Raw genomic sequence first — 27,054 nt, 5'->3', positions numbered from 1 at the left:
ACTTGCCACAGGGGAAAAACCCTGTTGGATACAAATAAATCTTCAATTTGAAATACAAAATTGATGGGATAGTAGAGAGGTATAAAGCTTGGTTAGTTGCAAAGGAGTTGCAAAGGGATACTCACAGACCTACGGCATTGACTAAACAAAAACATTTATGCCAATAACATAGATACAATTCAGATTCTTCTACCACTAGCAGCGAACTTAGATTGGCCATTTTAGCAACTCGACATTAAAAATGCATTCTCAAATGGATAATTGGAAGAAGAAGTATTCATGACATTACCACTAGAGTTTTGGAAAATGATTTTTATATGAACTCAAACAATCATCGAGAGCATAGTTTGATAGATTTGCAAAACTGTTGAAAAGTCAAGGATATTACCAAGGATAGTCATATGATTTTGATCATTTATGTCTATGACATTTTTCTGACAGATGATAATATAGTAGAGTTGGAGAGATTAAAGAAGAGCCTTGCCACAAAATTTTAAGTAAAAGACCTAGGACCAATAAGATATTTCTTAGGAATGAAAATTGCTAGGACAAGACAAGGAATTAGTGTCTCACAACGAAAATATGTCATTGATCTTCTAATTGAAACTGGCATGCTTGAATGCAAATCAAGCGATACACCTACGGATGTAGGAAAGAAAATTGAAGATGAAGAAATTCTAGTAAAAGTCGACATATAACAAAGACTAGTTGGAAAACTAATCTACCCGTTATACACCCGACATCACATTTGTTGTTAGCCTAGTTAGCCAACACATGCATTTTTCGGAGGAAAGTCATCTAGAAGCTATCTATAAGATACTTAGATATATTAATGGCTTCTCAGGAAAATGGCTACTCTTCAAAAGGGGTGAAAGAAAAAAGTTGAAAGCTTTACAGATGCAGATTAGGCATTATCGATTGATGATAGGAGATTTACTACTGGAACTGTATTTTTGTATGGGTAAATCCAAAAACTTAGAGATATAAGAAACAAAATATGGTAGCTAGAAGTAGTGCTATAGCAGAATTCAGAGTTGTCCCACTGGGAATATATGAATGATTGTGATTAAGAAAGCTCCTTGAACAATTACATATCACAATAAAGTTGCCAATCAAACTTTAATGTGACAATAAAGCAGCTATCAACATATTCCTTATTCGAGTTTAGCACGATCAAACTAAGTATGTAGATGTAGACAAACACTTTATCAAAGAAAAGGTAGAGCGAGGAAATATTTATATGAACTATGTCCCACACAAACACAACTTGCAGATATCTTCACCAAAGGATTGCAAAGACAGAAATTCGATGATTTTATCTCCAAGTTGGATATGATAAACAGTTAAGATCCAACTTAGGAGGGCATTGCAAATCTCAAATTGATTGGGAATTTAATTAGGGAGATTGTAAAAAATTTGAAGGGTTAAGTTAGTGATACTCCTTTTGTTAGGAATACCTAATCCTAATGAATTTAGGAAATCAAAATCATGACACGAAACCGGTTAAAAAACTTCAAAGAGTATTTCAAATAGATCTTGGGAATGACCAGTTGTATTTGTGGACGACACAGTAAAAGCTTTTTCAATTCCTTTATTAACGGTTACCATAGATAGAATATGGTAATTTGATTAGAGTTCACAGGAGATTTTTATTTTATTTTTATTTATTATTATTATTATTTTTAGTAAATTTCTTTCCTCTACTATAAATAGGAGCTATGTATTGTACATCATTAACATGAAAAGTATAGTGAAATCCTTTTCTCGGCCTCGCCTTCACAAATTCAGCTCAATTCTGATTTTCTCATGCACTTGTCACCTACCTTTCGAGCCTCATTTTTTTAATAAAGCAAAACAAGAATACCATAAATATCTTTAACCAGAAAAGTCTAGCTATTGACTTGGATGTCATTGACCCTATCTATGTTTCTATGATGGCCCAAGAACACGCTCATTCTTCAGCCGAAGGGGATGAGGGGGGAGGCTCTTGAGGAAGCCCCGTCCGCCCTTCTCTATTTTGATTTTGAGGGATCCCTCATATTGAGGAGGCTTCCTGAACTTGTAACAAAGCCAAACGAAGCTAAGTTCTATCGTGAATTCAAAGTCGAGAACTAAACAAAGTGAGAAAAATAGGTCTCAAAGAAAGTAAAGGCCATCCAACATCCGTTCCCTTTGACTCAGAAATGTTCGAGTCAGCCTCTCTATTATGAAGTCGTTGTTTCCTAGCCCTCCGTCTGTCCTGATATTGAGGCAAGCCCGCTACCCCTTACATTTGGGTAATCCCGATTGTCTTACTAATATTACACCATGAAAAAGCCTCACACGACGATCACAGGCTGAAACCATTTAATTTGTATGATCAAGAGTTCATTATTAGGCATACTTATTATTTTCTCTAACATATCCCTCTGCTCAACATCCAAATTTATCCATAAGCCACCAAACCAATCAGAGGCACTTGTTGTCACATAAAAAAATGCTGTATTACACGAAGTAAATGAGTTTTCTGCAATTCAACCAAATGGAAGCAATATTCTACGGGTAACTTGTCCTGTCCCGAACAATGCAAAAACATCATATGATATATTGATGACATTTTTCTGACAGATGATAATATAGTAGAGTTGGAGAGATTAAAGAAGAGCCTTGCCACAAAATTTTAAGTAAAAGACCTAGGACCAATAAGATATTTCTTAGGAATGAAAATTGCTAGGACAAGACAAGGAATTAGTGTCTCACAACGAAAATATGTCATTGATCTTCTAATTGAAACTGGCATGCTTGAATGCAAATCAAGCGATACACCTACGGATGTAGGAAAGAAAATTGAAGATGAAGAAATTCTAGTAAAAGTCGACATATAACAAAGACTAGTTGGAAAACTAATCTACCCGTTATACACCCGACGTCACATTTGTTGTTAGCCTAGTTAGCCAACACATGCATTTTTCGGAGGAAAGTCATCTAGAAGCTATCTATAAGATACTTAGATATCTTAATGGCTTCTCAGGAAAATGGCTACTCTTCAAAAGGGGTGAAAGAAAAAAGTTGAAAGCTTTACAGATGCAGATTAGGCATTATCGATTGATGATAGGAGATTTACTACTGGAACTGTATTTTTGTATGGGTAAATCCGAAAACTTAGAGATATAAGAAACAAAATATGGTAGCTAGAAGTAGTGCTATAGCAGAATTCAGAGTTGTCCCACTGGGAATATATGAATGATTGTGATTAAGAAAGCTCCTTGAACAATTACATATCACAATAAAGTTGCCAATCAAACTTTAATGTGACAATAAAGCAGCTATCAACATATTCCTTATTCGAGTTTAGCACGATCAAACTAAGTATGTAGATGTAGACAAACACTTTATCAAAGAAAAGGTAGAGCGAGGAAATATTTATATGAACTATGTCCCACACAAACACAACTTGCAAATATCTTCACCAAAGGATTGCAAAGACAGAAATTCGATGATTTTATCTCCAAGTTGGATATGATAAACAGTTAAGATCCAACTTAGGAGGGCATTGCAAATCTCAAATTGATTGGGAATTTAATTAGGGAGATTGTAAAAAATTTGAAGGGTTAAGTTAGTGATACTCCTTTTGTTAGGAATACCTAATCCTAATGAATTTAGGAAATCAAAATCATGACACGAAACCGGTTAAAAAACTTCAAAGAGTATTTCAAATAGATCTTGGGAATGACCAGTTGTATTTGTGGACGACACAGTAAAAGCTTTTTCAATTCCTTTATTAACGGTTACCATAGATAGAATATGGTAATTTGATTAGAGTTCACAGGAGATTTTTATTTTATTTTTATTTATTATTATTATTATTTTTAGTAAATTTCTTTCCTCTACTATAAATAGGAGCTATGTATTGTACATCATTAACATGAAAAGTATAGTGAAATCCTTTTCTCGGCCTCGCCTTCACAAATTCAGCTCAATTCTGATTTTCTCATGCACTTGTCACCTACCTTTCGAGCCTCATTTTTTTAATAAAGCAAAACAAGAATACCATAAATATCTTTAACGAGAAAAGTCTAGCTATTGACTTGGATGTCATTGACCCTATCTATGTTTCTATGATGGCCCAAGAACACGCTCATTCTTCAGCCGAAGGGGATGAGGGGGGAGGCTCTTGAGGAAGCCCCGTCCGCCCTTCTCTATTTTGATTTTGAGGGATCCCTCATATTGAGGAGGCTTCCTGAACTTGTAACAAAGCCAAACGAAGCTAAGTTCTATCGTGAATTCAAAGTCGAGAACTAAACAAAGTGAGAAAAATAGGTCTCAAAGAAAGTAAAGGCCATCCAACATCCGTTCCCTTTGACTCAGAAATGTTCGAGTCAGCCTCTCTATTATGAAGTCGTTGTTTCCTAGCCCTCCGTCTGTCCTGATATTGAGGCAAGCCCGCTACCCCTTACATTTGGGTAATCCCGATTGTCTTACTAATATTACACCATGAAAAAGCCTCACACGACGATCACAGGCTGAAACCATTTAATTTGTATGATCAAGAGTTCATTATTAGGCATACTTATTATTTTCTCTAACATATCCCTCTGCTCAACATCCAAATTTATCCATAAGCCACCAAACCAATCAGAGGCACTTGTTGTCACATAAAAAAATGCTGTATTACACGAAGTAAATGAGTTTTCTGCAATTCAACCAAATGGAAGCAATATTCTACGGGTAACTTGTCCTGTCCCGAACAATGCAAAAACATCATATGATATATTGAGCGTCTATGGCTCAAAAACTCATGTTGGTTCTGAGTCCCGAATGCGAAAAGCATGTAACATTAATGCCAACCCTCGATACACAAACAAAACGAACAAGTGCTTACTCAATATCTAAGTTAGATTTTATTTGTGGTTAACCTACATTTAGTTTTCATTCACTCCTATTCACCCTTCTCTAGATTGGTAAATTTGATTTTTCTCTTAGAAAAGGAAAGGAAGAAATTATTTTTTGAAAAATTCTAAGTAATCTCTTTCCAATACATTTACTGTTACAACCCAATTTTTCTTAGTCAAAAGTCAAGAGTTGAATTTTCAAAGTCAAAGTTACATAGGGACTTAAATGAAATAAATGACTTTATTGGGACTTGAATTGACTAAAATATTTTATTGGGGTTTATTTTGCAATTGACAATATATGAGGGTTATATTGGATACAATTGAAAGTTGAAAATTTACTTATACATTTTTGGGAAGTTTAGGATTTAAATGTTAGCTCATGTTAGAGAAGAGGGACTTTTCTTGCAATTTGGAGTTAGTGGGTTTTTAATGCCTTTGACCATCACTTTTTCTCTCATAAATCACACACACACACACTAGAAGAAAGGAAGAACCGGCAGAGAAGAAGAAAAAGGGAAAGAAAAGAGGGAAGAAAAAGAAGAAAAGGAAAGAAAGGAAAAAGAAAGGAAAAGAGGTAGTGGCTATTCCAATTTCATTTTCAATTTGTCTAATTTCTTTAAAAGATATGGTATGATTTATGCTTAAATTTTTAGCGTTTTGATTTTATTTGTTTAATTTTCAGATTTTAAGGAAGGGATATATATGTTTTCAAGTCAATATTTTTGAATTGGAGATGCTATTTACACTAAGGTAAGAAATACCAATTTTGGGCAAAACCCTAGAATTTTCATTTGGGTTTTTGAATGAGTTTAGTTAACGGGAAAATTTTGTAAGGATGAAATACTCATTTGAAGGCATGAATTTATGGATCAAGATGGGAAATGAAATTGGCTAAATTATGATTATTAATTTTACTAGTTTGGAAGAAAGAATTATTTTTATGTTTGGAGTGAAGATTATTGTAATGAATTAGCTATTAAGAAATGGACTAGAAAGTGAAATTAGTTTGAAGTGATTAAAGGAAATTGGGGGAAAATATTATTCAAGTATCGAGAAGTCAAGTTTTAGTATTCGATTACTAGTATTAAGAAATACTTAGTATGGAAGTTGTTAAATTAGTTATTTTATATCATATTTCAGGCGGTAACGTGAAAGCTGGGCAAGGCTGGTAAAATTGAATCAGATTGCTATTCATAGATCTGTGAGTGGAGAATCTATATTTTAAAAAAGAAGATTTTCTTTTTATTTTAAAGCATATTAATTACATGAAATGCCTTATTTTCGAGAACTAGTAAATGAGCATGATTGTTTTGAAATTATCATTTAAATAATTGATGTGATTATCCTACTCTAGTGCACTGAGGGGCTACGGCCGTGTACTAGAGTCATGTATTTAACTCCTATACACTGAGGGGCCACAGCCGTGTATAAAGGTAACTCTTATTCACTGAGGGGCTACGGCCGTGTGTAAGGGTACCTATCATACACTGAGGGGCTACAGCCGTGTATAAGAATGATTATGTTGTTTTCATCTTGTACACTGAGGGGCTACGGCCGTGTACAGAATGTTGATCAGACGGTTTATGTGCATATGATTTTATAGCTTTCAGATCATCGTAGATGATTACATGGAGTATATTTTGATGTGAATTTTAAGTATATAGCGGATTATTAGCTTTCAGCTTACATTTTCCCGTTTACAGTTCAGCTTATGGATTTCAGATGATGATTTTAGCTTAGTGAGTTTGTCTAATGTTCTCACTCATCTTGTATTAATTATTATCATCTCTCTTTTATATATCAGCTTGAGTCTAATTTATGATTTAGTACCAGAACTTTGAGTTTATACGATGTTATGATACAGACATCAAGAATAATGAGTACATTAAGGTAAATGTAGCTCTGTGTATGTATGACCAGATTATAGAATTTAGTTATTAAGTTCTAAGAATAAAGTTTTCAGTTTAGAGTATTGAGTAAGAACAATATTTCATAGATTATCATGGGTACCAAAATTTGTTGTACTTTACAGTTATTTATCTCGAATAAAGAACAAAGAATCTTATGATGCAGTCATGTTTTAGTTCTAAAGGTTTTATCAAATTTCAAAATTCTCAAAGTGTTAATAGAGCAAGAATTTTAAGAAAATATGCGTGAATGGAAAAAGTTTACTTATTTGCAAATTATCCACTCACTGAGCTATTAGCTCATATTGCTTTTACCCTTTTTCCTTATGAGACAGATAGTAGCTGAGTTGAGCACTACTGGGCCAGTTGATCTATCGAGTTGAACTATAAATTGTCAAGCATTGTATGACTCATCTTATCAGTGTAATAGCTCATATTTTGGAATAGACAGCTCTTTTGGTCAGAAATTAGTTCCATGTTTTGGGCCTGCTATGTTTTGTATATATTATGCATTTTGGGTACCGTGGTTTATAAATTGTTGCGAATGTCAAATTGTCAGTGTTGTATTTGAATAGTTGATTTTCTGTGAGCCAGTGTACCCTATTTTAAACTATATGTATCTGTTTGGGATATTGAATTATATATTTCAAGTGGTTTTAGTCTATAATTCAGGGGGAAATCTGCCAAAATTTTTACAAAGCACATCATAGTCAATACAAGTCAATGTTGCCTTGATGGTGGGTCCGGCACTTAACTGGTATCTATCATCGGCGCACAACACGTGTCGAGTTTATTAGGATGATTCGGGACGGGTCGTGTCATTTACATTGCAAGACTACTTTTTATTTTTATTTTTTTTCCTTGAAAAGTTCACTGGAGTACTAGCTACGGTAAACTGAGTCATCTCAGATATTGTAGGATTCATATTTTTTTCTTCAATATCGCAATGTCTGTGAACTTTGCTAAAGTCAACTTTATTTGCTAATCAGAATGTCATCTCCTGCAATTTTTATGGTATATGAATTTGTCAAAGAAAGGGACGCGTGTCCATTGCCTGGTCTTGTATTAGTATAAATAATTTAAATAATTCGTTATTTTACTTTGTAAACTTCTGGGCAACTTCAATTAATTGTTTTGAACATTCGGTTAACTGCAAAGATGTCTCGAATAATGAGAAGTCAATGACTTACTTGGAATTGAAGAAAGGCATGCATGTTCGTATCTCCAATAACGTGTTTGAATCTAGAATCTGAATATATGTTATCCTATTTAACTTCGTCAAGCTTAAAGTAATTACATATGGAAAAAAGAACTTTGCATAGAAAAATGTCTCCTCTTCTATACTTCCTACTCATATTCTCTGCAGGATTCATGCAAGCAGAAGCAAAAGAAAATAAGAAAAGATGCAATTGTCCAGGAGATTGTCCTCACATATTTGGCAGGATAGGGAGTGTAATTGATCAAAGTTCTCGTGTCGGAAAGGAGCAGAAAATTGCCATTCAAATGGCTGTCGATGACTATACTCGGTGGTTAAATTGTTCAAAGCTGGATTTGCACATTAAAGATTCAAATGGAAAGTTTGCTCGAGCAGCTTCCACTGGTAAGTAAATCTCCTGTTAACTCACAAAACAAAGAAACTTGCGCATCATTTGTTAACATTTCTTGAATTGGCATAAAAGATCGTATAGATTTTTTTATTTTTTATTTTTTGAAAGTGTCACTTATAGATCATTTGTAAAGAAGACTTCATTATTGATCTGAAACACAATCCAAGAAGAGTTTGAACGATCTCAATCCAATAGTTCGGTTAATTATGGGATATCTGTTAAATTTTAGTTGTTATAAAAGTCGCTAAATACAATCTCCAATTATTTTGCAGCAATTGACCTTGTTAAGAAAGAAAATGCACAAGCAATTATTGCAGCATTAACATTGGAAGAAGCCACTTTTCTCTCAGAATTTGAAGAAGTCAGCACTACTCCCATAATCACCATTGGCTCAGCAGCCATTTCTCCATCACAACTATTTCTTCAACCATCATCTGTTTCCCAGATGAATAATGATATCTCGATTCGAATGCAATGCGCTGCAGCAATTATAGGATATTTCAGGTGGCGAAGAGTCACAGTCATCTATGAACAAAGCAACAGCTTTTACTCGGATTCTAGACTAAAAACACAACTTTCTGAGTCACTAAAAGCCTTCAATTCTTTTGTTGAATTTGATCTAGCTTTTCCTTCCCTAACCTCTTTACGAGAACCCGAAGCCTTCATCCAAGAAGAGTTGAAGAAACTCAAAACCAAAAGAAATGGGATTTTTTTACTAATGCAGTCATCTTTGGAGTTCTCTACAATTCTTTTTGAGAAGGCAAAGAAAATGGGACTCATGGAAAAAGGTTATGCGTGGATTCTGTTCGAAGATGTTGTTAGTCTTCTCGATTCCCTTGAGCCATCTTCTATAAGAAATATGCAAGGGGTCATTGGATTTAAGACGAATTTTGTAGACAAGAGCAAAAATTTCCAAGATTTTAAATTCAGGTTTCGAAAAACGTTCCAGTCATCATATCCTGAAGAAGAATATCCAAATCCAAGCATGTACGCTCTTCAAGCATATGATGCTACAGCGGTCATTGCAAAATTCTTGCAAAATTCAAAAGGAAAAATGAACTCAAGTGCATTTATAAAGTATATTTCCTCTAGTAATTTTGAAGGTCTTATTGGAAAAATCAGCTTCAAGAACCAGAAAACATCACAAAATACGACCTTTCAGATCATTAACGTGATTGGGAAAAGTTATAGACAGGTAGCATTGTGGTCACCAGAGCATGGCTTCTCAAGAGATTTCATAGATCATAAGAGAAAGGGTACCAGGAGAAAGGGAAAAAAATGTAAGGAATTGGCATCAATTTACTGGCCAGGAGGTGAACAAACGGTTCCACAGGAATCCGAATTGAAAATCGGAGTACCTGCTATGGCTGCTTTCCATCAGTTTGTGCACGTGAGCCATGACCAAGTAACAAACCAAACATTCTTCAGCGGATTTTCCCTTGAAGTTTTTGAAGCCGCAATTAAGCTGCTTCTGTATCGTTTGCCCCATGTTTTCGTTCCATTTAATGGCACCTACGATGAACTGGTTATTGCAGTTTATAATAAGGTAAAACATGTTCCTTCTCTCTTTGCATGACAATAAATTCCAGTTTAACAACTATAATTTCGAGCATGTTTGGTAAGTAGTAATTCATCAATTTTAGGCTTTCAAGGAAAATATTGAAAAAAACAAATAATAATTTAAGGAAGGAGCATGACTTACTTAACTTCCAAGACTCAACTAACCAATGTGAGGCTTTAAAGTCCCTTGACAAAACTAACTCATTTATTGCTATATCCCTGAATCTGAAACTCCTGTTTTTTATTAGACTTTGGATGCCGCAGTTGGTGACATGAATATATTGGAAAATCGATATCGTTATGCTGATTTTTCGCTACCCTACTTGGACAATCAAGTTGTTATGGTAGTACCTGCACATAAAGATTTGAAACGGCAAGGATTCATTGTGGTGGAGGCCTTTGAATGGAAATTATGGGCGGTTCTGGCAGCATTGAGCCAATGCACGGCAGCCATTATTTATTTCAATGAGAAGGTGAACGGCAATACAGAGTTCGCAGATTCGTTTCCTGAGATGATTGGCTCCATACTTTGGCTTTCTATCACTGTTCTATCATTTGCACATAGTAAGTACCTACTCGATATGACAAAGTTGACACGTCAATACATTTGTTTCCTGAGTATTATACGTGTGTTTGATTTTATTTGAATGGGAAAAATCTTACAAATTGTTAACCTTCTATGCCCAGGAGAATCTATCAGAAATAATCTATCTCGATTGACGCTTGCAATATGGTTGTGTGTGATTGTGGTTGTAACAGCATCTTATACTGCAGTTCTGAGTTCTATGATGACAGTTCCAAGGTTGAAACCATCTATAGTAGATATTGACTATCTTAAGAATTCTAATGCAACTGTTGGATGCAACGGAAAGGGTTTCGTTGTGAAGTATCTCCTCGAAACTTTGAAATTCAATCGAGCAAACATTAAAAAAATTGCTTCTATCAGTGACTACCCGGAAGCATTTGAAAAGGGGCAGATTTCCGCAGCATTCTTGATTAGTCCACATGCCAAAGTGTTCGTTGCAAAAAATAAACGCTACGTTGTGGCAAAACCTAGCTTCGAAGTTGGAGGCCTTGCTTTTGTAAGATTCAAGCCCATGTTAATATGCTTTCTCCATCTTTTTCATTTTATGGGAAGACATAAAAGCACATTTTGACAGCCAATTCTGAAGGGAACTAGACAAAGACTTTCTTTTCATTAATTACTTGATGAAAATACTGATGCAGTTTGGTTATCTTCCAGGTATTCCCGAAGGGTTCGTCTTTGACTGATGATATATCACAAGCAATTCTAAATATGAAAGAAAATGGAGCAATAAATCAAATGGAAGAGCGCATTCTTTCCTTGCCAACTCGCACCTCATCAAGCGAACCAGACGACAAGCTGAGTTTAGGCCTTGAGCATTTTTCCGGTCCGCTAATGGTTACAAGTGCTATTGACGCAATTGTGTTATGTGTCATAATTATTCGTGTAATACATAAAGGATGGTCGAGTGATGGTTATATACATTCATGGCTGATGCATAGAAGGATTTGGTGGTGGGTGTCATTTCTTTTCGCTAAAAGCCATGTAAGATTTGGCTCAAGATTCTTTAGGCCACCCATCGTTATGAGGCAAAATAATCAAATCCATATTGTCCAACAGTAAGGGAAAATCGAGGGGGTTAATAGCAAACAAAAAGCATGATCTAACCATGTCTGTACATTCGTTTTTCCCAGATGTCGTATAGAAAGACAGAGCTTTCAATGTAATTATTTCATTTGGGTCTCCAATTTGAGCTTCGTATGCACTATGACTATGGTTTGAAAGTATTCCAACATCTATGGGTTAGTAAAAGTTGAAACTGAGAGTTTACTGCTTTGTAAAATTTGAAAAATTGTTGGCTGTAGTTTCAGGCTTTCAGCTGATAGATTCCCAAAATATGATGTATATAAATGAAAGTAATTGCAGCATTTCAATCTAATAACAAAGGGAACAAACAGAGGAAAACAGAGAGAAAGAAGATTGTACAACTTCTTTGAGAAAGCAGCTATAACTTCCCCTTGTGAGTTCGACACATCCCTCCAACTCCATACCCGTTTCGCTTTATCTTGAATTGCAGCATCTACATTCAATTTAATTCAGCCCCTGCTTGTTGAGTCAATTTTCGTTCTTCTCCGACTGGCCGAAGTGCTGTAGTGCAAATGCAGTCGGCGAAAAACTTTGAAATTCAGTTAGCAAAGACAGTGATTCCTCTAATATTTTATCAGGTATCTTTAGCCATTTTCCGAGCACAAAATCATTTATCGGTTGCAACCAGCTTCGTGCTATTACCAGAAATAATTCCATGCCAACGGGCTCCAATATCTCATACATCATACATGTATAGGAACTACTCTGGCACAACTTGAGCAGGCTATACCAGCCTCATTATCAAACACACTCATTTCCGTTGTTGAGAATTATAAACCTATTTGAAGAAAGAAAAATAAACACTCAAAAACACGCAATATTTACAGAGGTTCACCTCAATAAGAGACTACATCCTTTCCCCCCATTACAATAATTCACTATGATGAAAAAAAGGTTTACAAGAAAAAATTGTACCCCTATCTTCTCTAGCCTCTCTTTCTCTCTTTTTGATGATAATAATAAAGCGTAAAGACAGCTTCCTATTTATAGATAAATTAGGGCAAAATTAAATTATACAATGACTTCAATTCGTTAATAGAATTTTTTGGATAAACTACAGCCACAGTGGAATTTCCACCATCCAACCAGGTTATTTGTAGTGCATTCAATATTGTAATTTAGAGACTTTCTAGTGAGTTTATAACTGGATTTACAGAGTACACACCGGAACCGTACATAGTGCCACTGTTAAGAATAATGCTTTACACCTTCAGGCCCAATGGTGGAACCCAACAGTTGAACCCAAGTTTGTTTGTGACTCGGTTTGCCCCCACTTGTGCAGACTCGTGTTCCCTCCAAATGCGACTTTAATTTGTTTTAACTGGATGGATCAGATGGTGCAAAGTGGAGTCGGCTGAACCGTTGGATGCAAGTGACTTTTCATTATACTTAGCCCTAGACTTTTCACTTACCGATTATTCGAAAGACTTCTAAGGTTATCTTCTTCTTTTGCTCTCTGTAATTTTCTCTCTCGAAAATTTTTGGTTTTTGGGTTGTAATCTTTGAATCATTAGATGTTCTTGGTGAGATCTAATTTCGTGTACTTGGTGTAGAGATTATATCTGTTCTTGGTTGAACAATGAGGTTCGATTACTTGGTGTAATCTGTTTGTTCGATTCTGTGAGGGAAAAATAGGGTTTGAGGGTTGATCTTTTTAGATCTGTGGTTTGTAAACCTTGTACTGATATTCTATTGCTAGTTTCTAGTGGATTAGATCGTTAACCACTTTGGTGGAAGCTCAACGTGGTGGCGTAGCCCATTTTTGGATGAACATTCGGGCCTACGGACGAAAAATCCTTGTGTTCTTTTATTTTTCTGTGTTTTTCTTGGATTATTGGGACTATTAATGCCAATAGTGGTATCAGAGCATCGTCGATCTGATATATAATCCGGTTCTTTGGTTTCTGGTGCTCTTCTTGACGGTCAAAGGCTTAGATCTTTATAGATCTACACTAGTACGGGTTCTATCCACTGCTTCTGCTGGAAAGTAAAATAGTTTTAGTTTATATATATACACACACACACACACACACACACACACACACTCACACACTCAAGAACCCTTGGTTGATAAGGTTCCTTTCGAGAGAACCTAAGAAGCTTAGGGGACAAGATCAACGGCTTCTTCAAGATTACTTTAATAGCCAAATCTTGTTATGTGTTATCTGTCTCTGTGTGTGTTAATTTCTGTGCACTTGAGTGTGATTCGGTTTGCTGCACATTAATCTGTTGTGTGTGCACATTTGTAAAATCCTATTCTGCAGCTCTTGTACTTCGAACTTTTAAACTATTTCAAAGCTGTTGAAAATAATTTTTTGTTTTCAAAACCAAAAATGACAAGTACAAAAGTTGACATAGAAATCTAGAATGGAAAAGGGGATTTTACTCTTTGGAGTCAAAAAATGAAGGCACTTCTGATGCAACATAAATGTGTAAAAGTACTTGATGAGTCTTGGGAAGAAGAAATCATAGAAAGAAAAAGAAATGAACAAATTGATACTGCATGGAGTCTGATTTTCTTACACCTGTCTAATAGTGTCATTAGAGAAGAGGAAAAATTGAGACTACTGAAGAAATCTGGACAAAACTCGAATCCCTTTATAAAACAAAATCACTTCCCAACAAATGTTATCTTTGGAAACAATTCTTTAGCTTCAAGTTTGACCCACATCTTGATCTTGAAACAAATCTTAACAGAATTAACAAATTAACTCAAGATCTCACAAATAATAGTGAAACACTCTCTGGTGAACAACAGACAGTAGCCTTATTATTTGCCTTACCTGAAAAATATAAAGACTTAAGAAACGCTCTAGAATATGGAAAGACTTCCATTACTGTGGATGCTATTGTTGCTTCTTTAAGAAATAAAGAACTTGAGTTTCAAAGTGAATCTAAAACCTCCTCTGTTGGTTTTGGTCATAATGTCAGAGGAAATAATCAATTTAAAAGAAACAACAATAACTTTTCAAATAAAAACCTTGGAAAGCCAAAAAGAGTACAATGGAAATTTTCATAAAGGTAAGACCAGATTTAATAATAATAATAATAATAATAATAATAATAATAATAATAATAATAATAATAATAAGGCTGAAGGAAAGAAATGCTACTTTTGTGGAATGATGGGTCACTTCATAAAAGACTGCATTAAAAGGATTGATGAATTGAAAAACATCAATAAAATTAAAGGTGGAGCTGCTATTGCTTATGAAGAAGCCGCAAGCTCAAATGGACAAATCTATGTGGCTAGTCAATTTTTAGTCAATGATGAATGGATCCTTGATTCAGGGTACACATTTCACATGACACCCTGTAAGGAATACCTTACTAACTTTTCTGAAATTAATGGTGGTCAAGTCATATTGGAAAATGATTTTACTTGTAAAATCAAAGGAATTGGCAAAGTTGATTTAAAACTAGAAAATGGAAATGTACTGGCTCTAAACAAGATCAGATACATTCCCAAACTAAAGAGAAATTTGATCTCTTTATGTGTACTAGATGATGAAGGTTTTGATACTACAATAAACAAAGGCAATTTGAAATTACAAAGGAACTTGACAAAGATCACTTGTGCTGAAAAATCTAATAGAATCTATGTTTTAAAAACTTTGCCAATGATAAACCAACCTATTTCAGTAGCAATTTCTCAACCTGATAAATTTGAAATTTGGCACAAAAGTTAGGACATGTGAGTGATAAGAATTTATACATTCTTAAGAAACAAGGCCTTTTAGGAAATGAAAAAATTGAAAGGGTGTCCTTCTGTGAACACTGCATTTATGGAAAACAAAGAAAACTACCATTTGGTACAGGTGTCCATAAATCTAAGTCTATTCTTGAATATCTGCATGCTGATCTGTGGGGACCAGCTACTGTGAATACCTATTCTTGTTTCAAATACTTCTTACTGATTGTTGATTTTTTAAAGAAGACTTGGGTTACCCTTTTGAAAAATAAATCAGATACTTTTCAAAACTTCATAACATAGAAAATCTTAATTGAAAACCAGGTAAACAAAAAGGTTAAAGCTCTTAGAACTGACAATGGTATTGAATTCTGCAATGAGAAATTTGATAATTTCTGTAATAATAATGGATTTTTAAGGCGCAGACCTATACCCCCACAACAGAATGGTCTAGCATAAAGGATGAATAGGACCCTATTAGAAAGAGTTAGGTACATGTTAATTAGTGCAGGACTTCCAAAATTGTTCTGGGGGGAAGCTGTTAAAACTGCATCATATTCGATAAACAAATGCCCCACAAAATCCTTGAATTATGACACTCCTGATCATGTTTGGAGTGGTCACCCTGTTGATTACTCCAAACTGAAATTTTTTGGTTGTGCAGCTTATGTATACCAAAATGAGGGTAAACTTGAACCTAGATCAATTAAAGGCATTTTCTGAGGATATGGTGAGGGTGTAAAAGGATCAGGGAGGTTACAGAGTCATAATCAGCAAAAATGTAATCTTTAATGAAATGGACATGCCCCGTACTAAAGAAAAAACACCTGCAGCCCCTCAAATAAGTGAAAATTATTCATATCTTCAATCTGAAATCTCTCTACCCATCTCAGATCTTGAAACTAATGACCGGATTGAGGTGGAGCCTACTCATGAATAGGAAATAGCCCCTGAAGCTGAATCTGAACATGAGATTGAACCTGAACTTGTTCCACTAATAAATCCCTTAGAAGACTATCAACTTGTTAGAGATAGAGGAAGGAGGGAGATAAGACCACCTGCGAGATATAATGAATTAGCTTTTGTTATTGCACTAAACATTCATAATTTTTTAGATAATGAACCTAATTCCTATGAAGAGGCCATTGGGGGAAAAAATTCAAATTATTGGCTTGCAGCTATGAAAGATGAAATGCTTTCACTTGACAAAAATAAGACTTGGGTCTTAGTTAATAAATCAAAAGGGGGAAAGGTTATTGACTATAAATGGATTTACAAAATCAAAGAAGGTGACTCAAAAGAGGGAAATGTCAGATTTAAGGCTAGACTAGTTGCAAAGGGCTTTAATCAAAGAGAAGGAATTAACTATAATGAAACTTTCTCACCTGTAGTCAAATACACTTCTATAAGAATTCCTCTTTGCATTGTTTCACAATTTGATTTTGAACTAGAACAGTCAGATGTAAAAACTGCCTTTTTACATGGTAACTTAGAAGAAAAAATTTATATGACCCAATCTAAAGGTTTTGAACAAAAGGGAAAGGAAAGCTTTGTGTGCCTTTTGCAAAAATCACTCTATGGACTGAAACAGGCCCCTAGACAGTGGTATATCAGGTTTGATACTTTTATAAAAGGTCTTGACTTTAATAGGAGTGAATATGATCATTGTTTCTATTATAAAGGTGGTAGAGGTCCTGATTCTTACTATCTTTTGTTTTATGTTGATGATATGTTACTTGCTGGGTGTGATGTAACTGAAATAAACAATATTAAGCAAAAGTTAAAATAAGAGTTTGAAATGAAAGACCTAGGATCAGCTAAAAGAATTTTAAGAATGAAAATTAGGAGAAATAGAAGTGAATGCACACTATTTCTAACTCAAGAGTCATATATTTCCAAAATTCTATGTAAATTTGCTATGGATAAGGCAAAAGAAGTTACCTCACCACTTGGCAGTCATTTTAAATTCTCTACTGAACAGTGTCCTAAAACAGAGAAAGAAAGAAATAGGATGGATAAAATCCCTTATGCAAATGTTGTAGGTTCAATAATGGACATTATGGTTTGCACAAGGCATGATCTTGCTTTTTCTATAAGTGTATTGACTAGATATATGAGTAATCCTAGTGAACAACATTGGGAAGGCATGAAATGGCTACTTAGATATCTGAAGGGAACTTCAAACTTAGGACTAATGTTTGGAAAAAGGAAAACTGGAATTAAACTAAAAGGACTTGTAGATTTTGATTTTGCTGGTAATTGTGATAATAGAAAATCAACATCTGCATATGTCTTTACTTTAAATGATATCTGCATAAGCTGAAAATCATAGCTACAAAAGATAGTAGCTCTGTCTTCTACAGAGGCTGAATATATTGCAGCCACAGATGCTGTTAAGGAAGATTTTGGTTGAAAAATCAGTTGGATGAAAATTAGCTTTACTGGTAATGATGCTTTAATACATTCCGACAACCAATCTACTATACATCTTACTAGAAATCCTATTTTTCATGATAGAACAAAACACATAGATGTCAAATTTCATTTTATAAGATACATTATAGAAAAGGAGATTATAAAAATTGAAAAGATTTTCACTAAGTGTAATTCAGCAGATATGGGTACAAAAATACTTCCTGCACATAAATTTAGGGATTGTTTAAATCTCTTAAATGTTATTTCTAACTGAAATTTCTTTTGCAGGTACATAGAGCATATGATATCAAAGGAGGAGTTAACCTCTAATCCACAATAAAACCCAAAGGTGTCAAGTAAGGTGGAGATTGTTAAGAATAATGTTTAACACCTTCAGGCCCAATGATGGAACCCAACAGTTGAGCCCAAGTTTGTTTGTGACCCGGTTTGCCCCCACTTGTGCAGACTCGTGTTTCCTCCAAATGTGAATTTAGTTTGTTTTAACTGGATGGATCAAATGGATGCAAGTGGAGTCGTCTGAACCGTTGGATGCAAGTGACTTTTCATTATACTTAGCCCTAGACTTTTCACTTACCGATTATTCGAGAGACTTCTAGGGTCATCTTTTTCTTTTGCTCTCTGTAATTTTCTCTTTCAAAAACTTCTGGTTTTTGGGTTGTAATCTCTAAATCATTAGATGTTCTTGGTGAGATCTAGTTTCATGTACTTGGTATAGAGATTATATCTGTTCTTGGTTGAACAGTGATGTTTGATTACTTGGTGTAATCTGTTTGTTCAATTCTGTGAGGGAAAAATAGGGTCTGAGGACTGATCTTTTTAAATCTGTGGTTTGTAAACCTTGTACTAATATTCAATTGCTGGTTTCTAGTGGATTAGAGCGTTAAACACTTTGGTGGAAGCTCAATGTGGTGACGTAGCCCATTTTTGAGTGAACATCCGGGCCTACAAACTAAAAATCCTTGTGTTCTTTTATTTTTCTGTGTTTTTCTTGAATTATTGGGACTGTTAATACCAACAGCCACATTTAAATAATTTAAAAAATTAAAGAACAAGAATTGCAGAAAAAAATAGAAAAAAATTATTATTGATTAATTTGAAATAATTAAAATTAAAAATAAATATTATTTAATTAAAATTGAACAAAATACATTTTATTTTAAAACAAAATGTATTTTAAATCGAAGAAAAAATTATTTATAATATAAAGAAGCAAAAAATTTTAAAACAATTTTCAAGAAATATATATAATAAAAAAAACAAATGAAACAGAAGAAAATTACAAAAATTAAATAGAGAATATAGAAATATTATTTAATTAAAATTAATTAATTTTATCCTAAAGAGAAAAGAATAAAAAAATTTTAAATTGAAAAAAATTATTTATAATATAAAGAAAACAATCTAAAAAAAATGGGGAAATAAAATTCTCTTCGTGGATGGAGAAAATTTCTCCAAATTCTCTCCATCCACGAGAATCTTTTTCTTATTTATTTATCTTTTAATTTGTTTTGTTTGTATTATAAATATATTTTTTCAATTTAAAAATCTTTTTATGATATAACTTAATTTTTTCAATTTTAATTAAATAATATTTATATATTATTATTTTTTTTGAAAATTGTTTTAAAAATTATTTTTTTCTTCATATTATAAATATTTTTTTATTTAAAATTCCTTTATTTCTTTTCGTTTTATGATTAAACGTAATTTTTTCAATTTTAATTAAATAATATTTATTCTTAAATTTTAACTATTTCAATTTAATTAAAAAATTTTATAGTAATTTTTTTTAGTTTTATTTTTATTTCCTTTTTCTATCCCTTTTTATATGTATTCACAGTACAAAACGATATCGTTTTCACATGTTGAATTGTAAAATGACCCGTTTATTCCATTAATCCTCATTTACCTTAAAAGAGAGGATGCCAAAGGACTATTCGCCTTGAATTAGAGGTTTCACACTACTGTAGCGCAACTCGTTCCGCCCATGAAAGGATGTTTAATTTTACTGTTCATGCAGACAAATAATTAATGTAGCTGATTTTTGTTGACTTATTGAAGTTTCAAAAGAATAATTTAGTGTACCTGCTACTTTATTCCCTTTTATCTCATTGATATTCCCTTTGTTCTCACTGATAGCTTCCAAAATTGAAAGAAACCTTCCGCAGCTGATTCTCTACTGCTACTTTATTGTTAATGTAATGAAGTTTGCTCTCCCAAAATCTCTTTCCAACAAACCAAAGACGCTCTTCTCCCTCTCTCGACGAAAGCACTAAAATGTTCATAAAGAACAACAAATCCATCGTTGGACGACTATACGAAACTGCAAGAATTAGAAATTTGCAAAAGGAGCTTGTCTATCGACAAGGAAACTGGAACAACAAGAAATCTGGAAACAAATTAGATAGTCGGAACGTGAAGTACCATTACGAGCTTCGTTAGATTAGTTAGTTGTTTTTATTTTTTTCGTATGCGTTCTTTTCGTTTGGTTGGTATTCTGTCTTTGTTCGTATTTTCTTGTTTTTCTCCACTTTAATCCTTCTCTTTTCTTTACCCTCTTAACCCAATTTATTATTATTTTTTTTTTTTGACTCATTTTCTTTTGTTATGATATTTCTTGTCAAGTCTGGGGCTTTATTTATATGTGTTTCTGCAGCTGGATGATTTTGTTTCAAAGCTTTATTGTTAAGAAACTGAAGATGATTTCAATTCTCATATTTTTAATCTCAACTCCTAAATTTTTGTTGATGGTTGTTGGAACTAATGGTTATTAGATTTTCATGTTCTAAATTCATTGCAATTTACTCTTTCAATTTATTATTTATTTTTAAGATTTAACATTGATCACTGAAATAGAGGCAACCAGATTTATTATTTATTATTTTTGGATTTAATACATAATCATGCTTAACATACCTTTGGTTCACCGACAAATTAGTAAAGCAGCATGGCATCTTAAATTAATTTAAGTTGTCATTGAGGTTGTGTTGGTTGAACTTAACTACATTACTTAGTAATTTTCATTTGAAGTAATTTTTTGCACATCCGAAATTTTATCCATGTATATGTGTTCTTGGATGTGTGTTAGGTCTAAATAGGTCCTACAAGGCTCGAACCTCTGATAAGAAGGCAATTCCATAGCCACATATTTAACATATGCGTTGTACTCAAACTTAGTTTTATTTATTTATAATTCTTTGTAGGATTATCTTTGACATATATAAAAGAGAGGAAAAGTCAGCCACCAAAGAGCTATTTAAGAAAATTCCTCTGTTGGTTCCTAAGGTGGCATTCCTCACACTCATTCTTGTTATTATGTCTGTTGTATATGTTTACTCGTATGGGTTGAACAAACAATTTTCAGGTTTCTCATTAGATAAATGGTGATGACTGTGGTTTTTACGTTCTTTAGTACATAAAATTATTCTAAAAGAGTGCTCCGAAAAATTTTAACATCTTTGAGGGCTACCCATATTTTGTAAGTTTTCTTTTCCTTTTTCGGTTCAACGAAATTTGTCTATTTTCAAGGGATGTGTTGTGTACATATATAGCTATATTTTTGTTTGAGTTAGCATATTAGGCAAAATAGAAAATGGAGACGTGTTTTGATGTTTGTTAGTGCCTATTTCTAAGTTGGTGTCTGAATAAGGAGATTATAGTTTGAATAGACCAAGAATTGCTTTCTTATTATAGAGTAGTTTATTGAGAATACTTAAATACTTTGTGTTGGGTTTTTGATACCCAATAAATCCCGGGCTATGATGTTAACGTGGGTTAATATTATTTCATAGGTATAGGCCGATGAATGAAATAAGTCCAACAACCAAGTCCATGAGCTACACCCGGCCCAATTGTATTCCTTATGGATGGCTTGAATCTTGGCCCGTTTACCCCTTTAATGGCCCAACTTAAAGCCTAACCCTAGAGTATATATATGAATATAACCCTAGCCTCTTTGTGATGATGATTGTGTGATTTTGAGAGAAGAAACTAGTGAATCCCGGCTGCCCCCCTTTTGTGTGAGAAAAAGGTGTCCAGAAGTGTCCAAAACGCTTGTATAACGTGTGCAATTGGTAGTTCTTTCATAGTATACCTTTGTGGTGTCTTCTCCTAGCCTTTGTGGCCATAAATCATCATCCCTTCTTGTCCTATGTGGGTAAAATTGTATAGCAACCAAGGTGAATCAATTGGTTATGGTTTGGAGCCGTTTGGATTGGCTGTTGGTAGAGAAAGGTACGTTGGACTGAGCCTGGAAAACTACCGTTTGAAGATCTTTTGAGAGAGCTTCCGCAACACTTTGGTATTCTGTCTTTAGTTAATGATTATTGTCCTTGTCTGTGAAAGTCAATTAGCTAACTTATAATTTATTTTGTAGTAAGAAAAGAAATCGGTTTATCTCCTTAGGAAATGGAGCTAAACTTTGTTAGACTACTTATTAGCTAAATTATTATGGAGCCAAACTTCTCTGATTTGTGAAATTACTGTGTATTTCATAGTACATTTTCATTCCATTTGTAGAACCTATTTAATATGTTCGTTTTCATTTGGGTATTGTTTTGTGTTGACCAAAACATATCCCTTCAAAATAGAAATTCCAATTTATACAATCTTCCTATTTTTTCAATGTTTTCTTCGATAAAATATTTTTGTTTGGTTGTTCTCCTACTTGTAGGTTCTTTCATCTTCGTTTTCTTTTCTATCAAACAATACCCAAAAAATACAGATATAAGGTGAGGATTTGTTTTTCTAATTTCTTATTTTTAAATTTTTTTGGTAAAGTTTATTTTTTTTACTTTAAAAAAAATACTTTCGACTTCTTTTACTGTAAGCCTTAGTTTTACAATTTTAAAATTTTTATTTTATCTATATGATTGTGTTTTTGTTTACAACGATTTGGTAAAGTTCGTTGTTTCATGTTGTTAGATTTATGGTGGACTATGGTGGGTGATTTGAGTATTTTATATTTGTACTATTGTTTTCATCCATGAATAAAATCACATGTTTTATTTTTCACTCGTGCAGGCAATCTTTAGTCTTTAGGTTCAAATGTCGTATGTTTTGAACTTAGTTTTTATTTAGTCGTTTTTGGTGTACAATTTTATTTTCTTAGTTTGTCGATTTGATGGTTATCGTAATTTTTGGTTATTCCTTTTTGAAATTTTCCAATCAAGCACAAATAGTTAAATAGCTGAAACATTTGTCACCTAATGTATGTTAATTTTGTATGATCATTTGCTACAAATCATTGTGTCATTGGTTTAGGGTTTTCTTTCCTTTTCGAAATCTCTTCTAAACATGTCGATTTTTGATAAGTTTACTTTCAAATGTTATGTATTTGAAGCTAACTTCTTCATTTGTCTCCTTTTGTTTGTGCATGGTTACAGTTTTGACTTGGTGGAATCCTCAGATTTGTTGCTATAGTGTTTGTTGGGTAAGCTTTGTTACAAAATTAATTGTTTTAATTAATTATTTATGGGTTCCTTTTATATATTTTGCGGTCTCTTCATTGAACTTTCATTTTTGTTGTTCAAATGGTTTTTTAACTTCAATGTTATGTATTCTTGGGGCTAAAAAATTTGTGTATATTATTTTTTAATAATCCTAAATCTCGCTCTCTTCTTACGTACTTATAAATGTCTTTCATTCGTAATTTGTTTTTGTTTTTTAGTTTATTTATATAGAAATTTTAACCTCCTTCGTACTTATATGTTTCATATATTTTTTTAGTTTACATAAATTTTTTGTGTCTATATTGGCATGAATAAAAATATTCATCAATTCCCGTAATTTACCTTACTTATTTGTGTAATTGCATTTTGTTATTCTCATCAATATGGTTCGTTACTATCCTCTGTCCATCATTTGAAGTTTTTCCACATGTCTGTTTGTCGTTAATGTTTAAATCATGTTGCTGAAATTCAGAATTTGTGTGGTGTGTTTAAAAAGAATAATTGATGTTATATAATTATTACATTGTTAGAAAATTTAGACGGTTGAATATTTCTTCAACGGTTTCTTGTAACTAATTTTTCATATTCGACAGTTTAGTCTTTGTATGTGAATGTTTTAATAGATGCGAATAGTGTTCTTCAATTGTCTTGGTTGATACTACTTACCTTGGAGTTCAAATATTCAATAATTTTCTATCGTGATGGATATTTTGAAAACGCCTGTTCATGAAGACCATGTTTTTGTTAACTTTGATGCTACCTCCAGAAGTGGAATGAGCTATACAGAGCTTCCATTCACCAACAACGAATTCAAAGACAGAAAGATAGGCGAAATAGATTTAGAACTGATTGTAGTGATTATCATAAAAGGAGAAATGACCCTATGTTATCTGAAAATAATTCTTCTGTTGTTGTCGAACTACATGAGTCCATAATTCATCAAGACTTTGACACTACAACTTCAAATCAAGAAATACATAATATTGTCAATTCTGAATTTGAAGAAAATTTCAAGGGATTGAATATATCATTTACTACATATATGTTACCAATTTCTATTTACTGTAAACGTTGTAAGGCACACAAATTTTATAGAGAAAGTGAAGGTTTTTGTTGTTCTGATGGAAAAGTTAAGCGTTTTATATGTGACTCACCAAATGAACTGTATAATTTATTTACTTCTAAAGAACTTTATTGTATGGAATTCAAAAAAATTGCAAGGGGATATAATAATCATTTTGTTTTCACTTCATTTGGTGTGAAGTATGATAAAGAACTTTTTAAAGCATATAAAGGTATTTACACATTCAGGGTTTAAGAACAAATACATCATTATGTAAATAAATTTATGCCACAAAATAAGACGCCTTCTTATACGCAGTTATATTTTTACGACACAGACAATGAAGTTGAAAATCGTATGAAAATTTCATCAAATTTTGTTGAGTCTACTTTAATTGTTTTAATTGAAATATTAAAAACAAATCCATACAGTAAATTTTTTAGGTCTTTAAGTGATATGATTAATTTGCATGATCATAAAATACAGATACGTTGCGATCCAGGACTTGATCAAAGAGTTTTCAATACGCTTACAGCATCTCAAGTAGCTACTATATGGGTTGAAGATAATGAAAATGCTAATGTTCGTACTCGTGATATCACTATGTACGGTCATTCTAATGATTCACATTGAGTGCATTACTATTATGGATGTTATGATCCGTTACTCTTCCCATATAGGGAATCTGGTTGGCATCAAGGCATTGATAGACACAGAAATGCATACTTTCAGCCTCAACATATGTTGACATCTGATGTTTTTCCTAACACAACTACTTCTGCAATTGAATTTATCGAAAAAGAGAATGAAGGTTTGGAAATATATTTGATATTAGAGTTTTCTATTTTTTGCAGTATTTTTTCTTATCAATGAATATTCAATTTGGTTTCTCTTTGGATCCTACAGTGCTCAGTCAAATAAACTTAATGCCACAAAATAATATGTCTTCTTATATTCAGTTATATTTTTACGACACAAACAATGAAGTTGAAAATCGTATGAAAATTTCAACAAATTTTGTTGAGTCTACTTTAATTGTTTTGATTGAAATATTAAAAACAAATCTGCACAGTAAATTTTTTAGTTCTTTAAGTGATATAACTAATTTGCATGATCATCAAATACAGATACGTTGCGATCTAGAACTTGATCAAAGAGTTTTCAGTACGCCTACAACATTTTAAGTAGCTGCTATACGGGTTGAAGATAATGAAAATGCTAATGTTAGTGCTCGTGATATCACTATGTACGGTCATTCTAATGATTCACATAGAGTGCATTACTATTATGGATATTATGATCCGTTACTCGTCCCATATGGGGAATCTGGTTGGCATCAAGGCATTGATAGACACAGAAATGCATACTTTCAACCTCAACATATGTCGACATCTGACATTTTTCCTAACACAACTACATCTGCAACTGAATTTATCGAAAAAGAGAATGAAGGTTTGGAAATATATTTGATATTAGAGTTTTCTATTTTTTGTAGTATTTTTTCTTATCAATGAATATTCAATTTGGTTTCTCTTTGGATCCTACAGTGCCCAGTCAAGGGAAGAAACGTACTCAGGTCTCTTGTCGAGAATATTATTCGTATAAGTTACAAATAAGGACTTCTGGTAAGTCTGTGATGCTTCACGATGATAGATTATTTCAGCAGTATGTTGTAGATATATATGTTAAGATTGAAACTGCCAGGTTGGATTATTTTCTCAATAATCAAAAACAAATTCATGCTGAACTTTACGAAGGTATTGTAGACAGTGTTCAAAATGGAAAAATAAGAGGATGCAAAGTTGGAAGAAAATTTGTTTTACCACAATCCTTTATCTGTGGGCCTCGTGATATATTAAGAAGATACATGAATGAAATGACTATTGTACAACACTATGGAAAATCAAATATATTTTTTACTATAATGTGTAATCCAAATTGGCTAGAGATTACGCAGGAACTTAAAAACAATGATGAAGTTCAAAATTGACCCGATCTAATTGTACGTATATTTAGAGCAAAATTAGAAGAATTGAAACATGATCTATACAAAGCAAGTATTTTAGGCCTTGTTATTGCTCATATATATATATATGTGATTGAATTCCAAAAAAAGGGCTTCCTCATGCACATATATTGTTAATATTCAGATCTGGACATAAAATCTTTTGTGCTCAAGATGTTGACAGGATAGTATCATGTGAAATTTCGGAGAAAAATAAATACCCTCATCTTCATTCTGTTATTGTTAAACATAATATGTATGGCCCTTGTGGAAATATGAATCCGAAAAATGTATGTATGGAGGGTAATAAAAGTTGTAAAAACAAATACCCAAGGGATTTTTGTAATATTACTGTATTTGGTCAAAACTCATATCCATTATACAAGCATCGTGATAACGATATTTCTGTTTGAGTTAGAGGTCATATGTTAGACAATCGATGGGTTGTACCATATAATCTTTATTTAAGTACAAAATTTGATTACCATATTAATGTTGAAGTATGCTCTTCTATCAAAGCTGTGAAATATGTACAAATATGTGTACAAAAGACATGATTGTGTCAATTTTACAATTCACACAAATGAAATAGAGAAATAAATAGATGAAATTTTTGCTTATCAATTTGCTAGATGGATATTTCCACCTGAAGCTATGTGGAGGATTTTTCCTTCAACCTGTCGGAAATTTGCTCGACGGTGTATTCTTTACAACTCCACATCGAAAATCAACAAGTAACGTACGATAATAAAGATGATTTATCTACTATTGTTGAGAATGAAAATACAA

At 33.1% G+C, this 27,054-nt stretch overlaps 3 protein-coding genes across 8 annotated transcripts in view; all 3 read left to right on the top strand.

Annotated features, from left to right (window-relative positions):
* Positions 1–5,405: 5,405 nt before the first annotated feature.
* LOC111397276 (glutamate receptor 2.9-like) lies at positions 5,406–11,803 on the top strand. 5 transcript variants are annotated; one of them, XM_023024117.1, is made up of 8 exons: positions 5,406–5,448; positions 5,557–5,624; positions 6,015–6,075; positions 8,148–8,381; positions 8,661–9,934; positions 10,197–10,512; positions 10,636–11,030; positions 11,192–11,803. In XM_023024117.1, the coding sequence occupies exons 4-8, from the start codon at positions 8,153–8,155 to the stop codon at positions 11,594–11,596; spliced, it is 2,619 nt and encodes an 872-aa protein (XP_022879885.1). In that variant the 5' UTR covers positions 5,406–5,448; positions 5,557–5,624; positions 6,015–6,075; positions 8,148–8,152; the 3' UTR covers positions 11,597–11,803. The 5 variants fall into 5 exon arrangements, with proteins under 5 accessions (XP_022879885.1, XP_022879882.1, XP_022879881.1 ...); XM_023024114.1 differs by having other exon boundaries at positions 5,410–5,448; positions 7,117–8,381; XM_023024113.1 differs by having other exon boundaries at positions 5,410–5,448; positions 7,113–8,381.
* Positions 11,804–21,783: 9,980 nt separating this feature from the next.
* Positions 21,784–25,065, top strand: LOC111397275. 2 transcript variants are annotated; one of them, XM_023024112.1, is made up of 3 exons: positions 21,785–23,178; positions 24,747–24,842; positions 24,941–25,065. In XM_023024112.1, exons 1-3 carry the CDS (start codon positions 23,077–23,079, stop codon positions 24,965–24,967), a joined length of 225 nt encoding a protein of 74 aa, XP_022879880.1. In that variant the 5' UTR covers positions 21,785–23,076; the 3' UTR covers positions 24,968–25,065. The 2 variants fall into 2 exon arrangements, with proteins under 2 accessions (XP_022879879.1, XP_022879880.1); XM_023024111.1 differs by lacking the exons at positions 24,747–24,842; positions 24,941–25,065 and adding an exon at positions 23,964–24,624 and having other exon boundaries at positions 21,784–23,178.
* A 291-nt stretch (positions 25,066–25,356) lies between these two features.
* LOC111398017 overlaps positions 25,357–27,054 on the top strand; it is a 6,583-nt gene continuing 4,885 nt past the window's right edge. Inside the window, exons 1-2 of the mRNA XM_023024978.1 lie at positions 25,357–25,712; positions 25,808–26,017. Of these exons, the coding sequence (XP_022880746.1) occupies positions 25,505–25,712; positions 25,808–26,017 (418 nt within the window). The 5' untranslated portion in view covers positions 25,357–25,504. The remainder of the gene's footprint in view (positions 25,713–25,807; positions 26,018–27,054) is intronic.

The sequence above is a fragment of the Olea europaea genome, chromosome 7 (assembly GCF_002742605.1).
Source record: "Olea europaea var. sylvestris chromosome 7, O_europaea_v1, whole genome shotgun sequence".
Classification (NCBI taxonomy): domain Eukaryota; kingdom Viridiplantae; phylum Streptophyta; class Magnoliopsida; order Lamiales; family Oleaceae; genus Olea; species Olea europaea.
This window is presented reverse-complemented; position numbering and strand designations above follow the sequence as displayed.

Coding starts and splice junctions, on each gene's coding strand:
- LOC111397276 (XM_023024115.1), top strand. CDS start 8,081: ATGGAAAAAAGAACTTTGCATAGAAAAATGTCTCCTCTTCTATACTTC. Junction 9,935..10,196: donor TTATTGCAGTTTATAATAAG/GTAAAACATGTT, acceptor GTTTTTTATTAG/ACTTTGGATGCCGCAGTTGG. Junction 10,513..10,635: donor TGTTCTATCATTTGCACATA/GTAAGTACCTAC, acceptor TTCTATGCCCAG/GAGAATCTATCAGAAATAAT.
- LOC111397275 (XM_023024111.1), top strand. CDS start 23,077: ATGTATTTGAAGCTAACTTCTTCATTTGTCTCCTTTTGTTTGTGCATG. Junction 23,179..23,963: donor GTTGCTATAGTGTTTGTTGG/GTAAGCTTTGTT, acceptor TGCTACCTCCAG/AAGTGGAATGAGCTATACAG.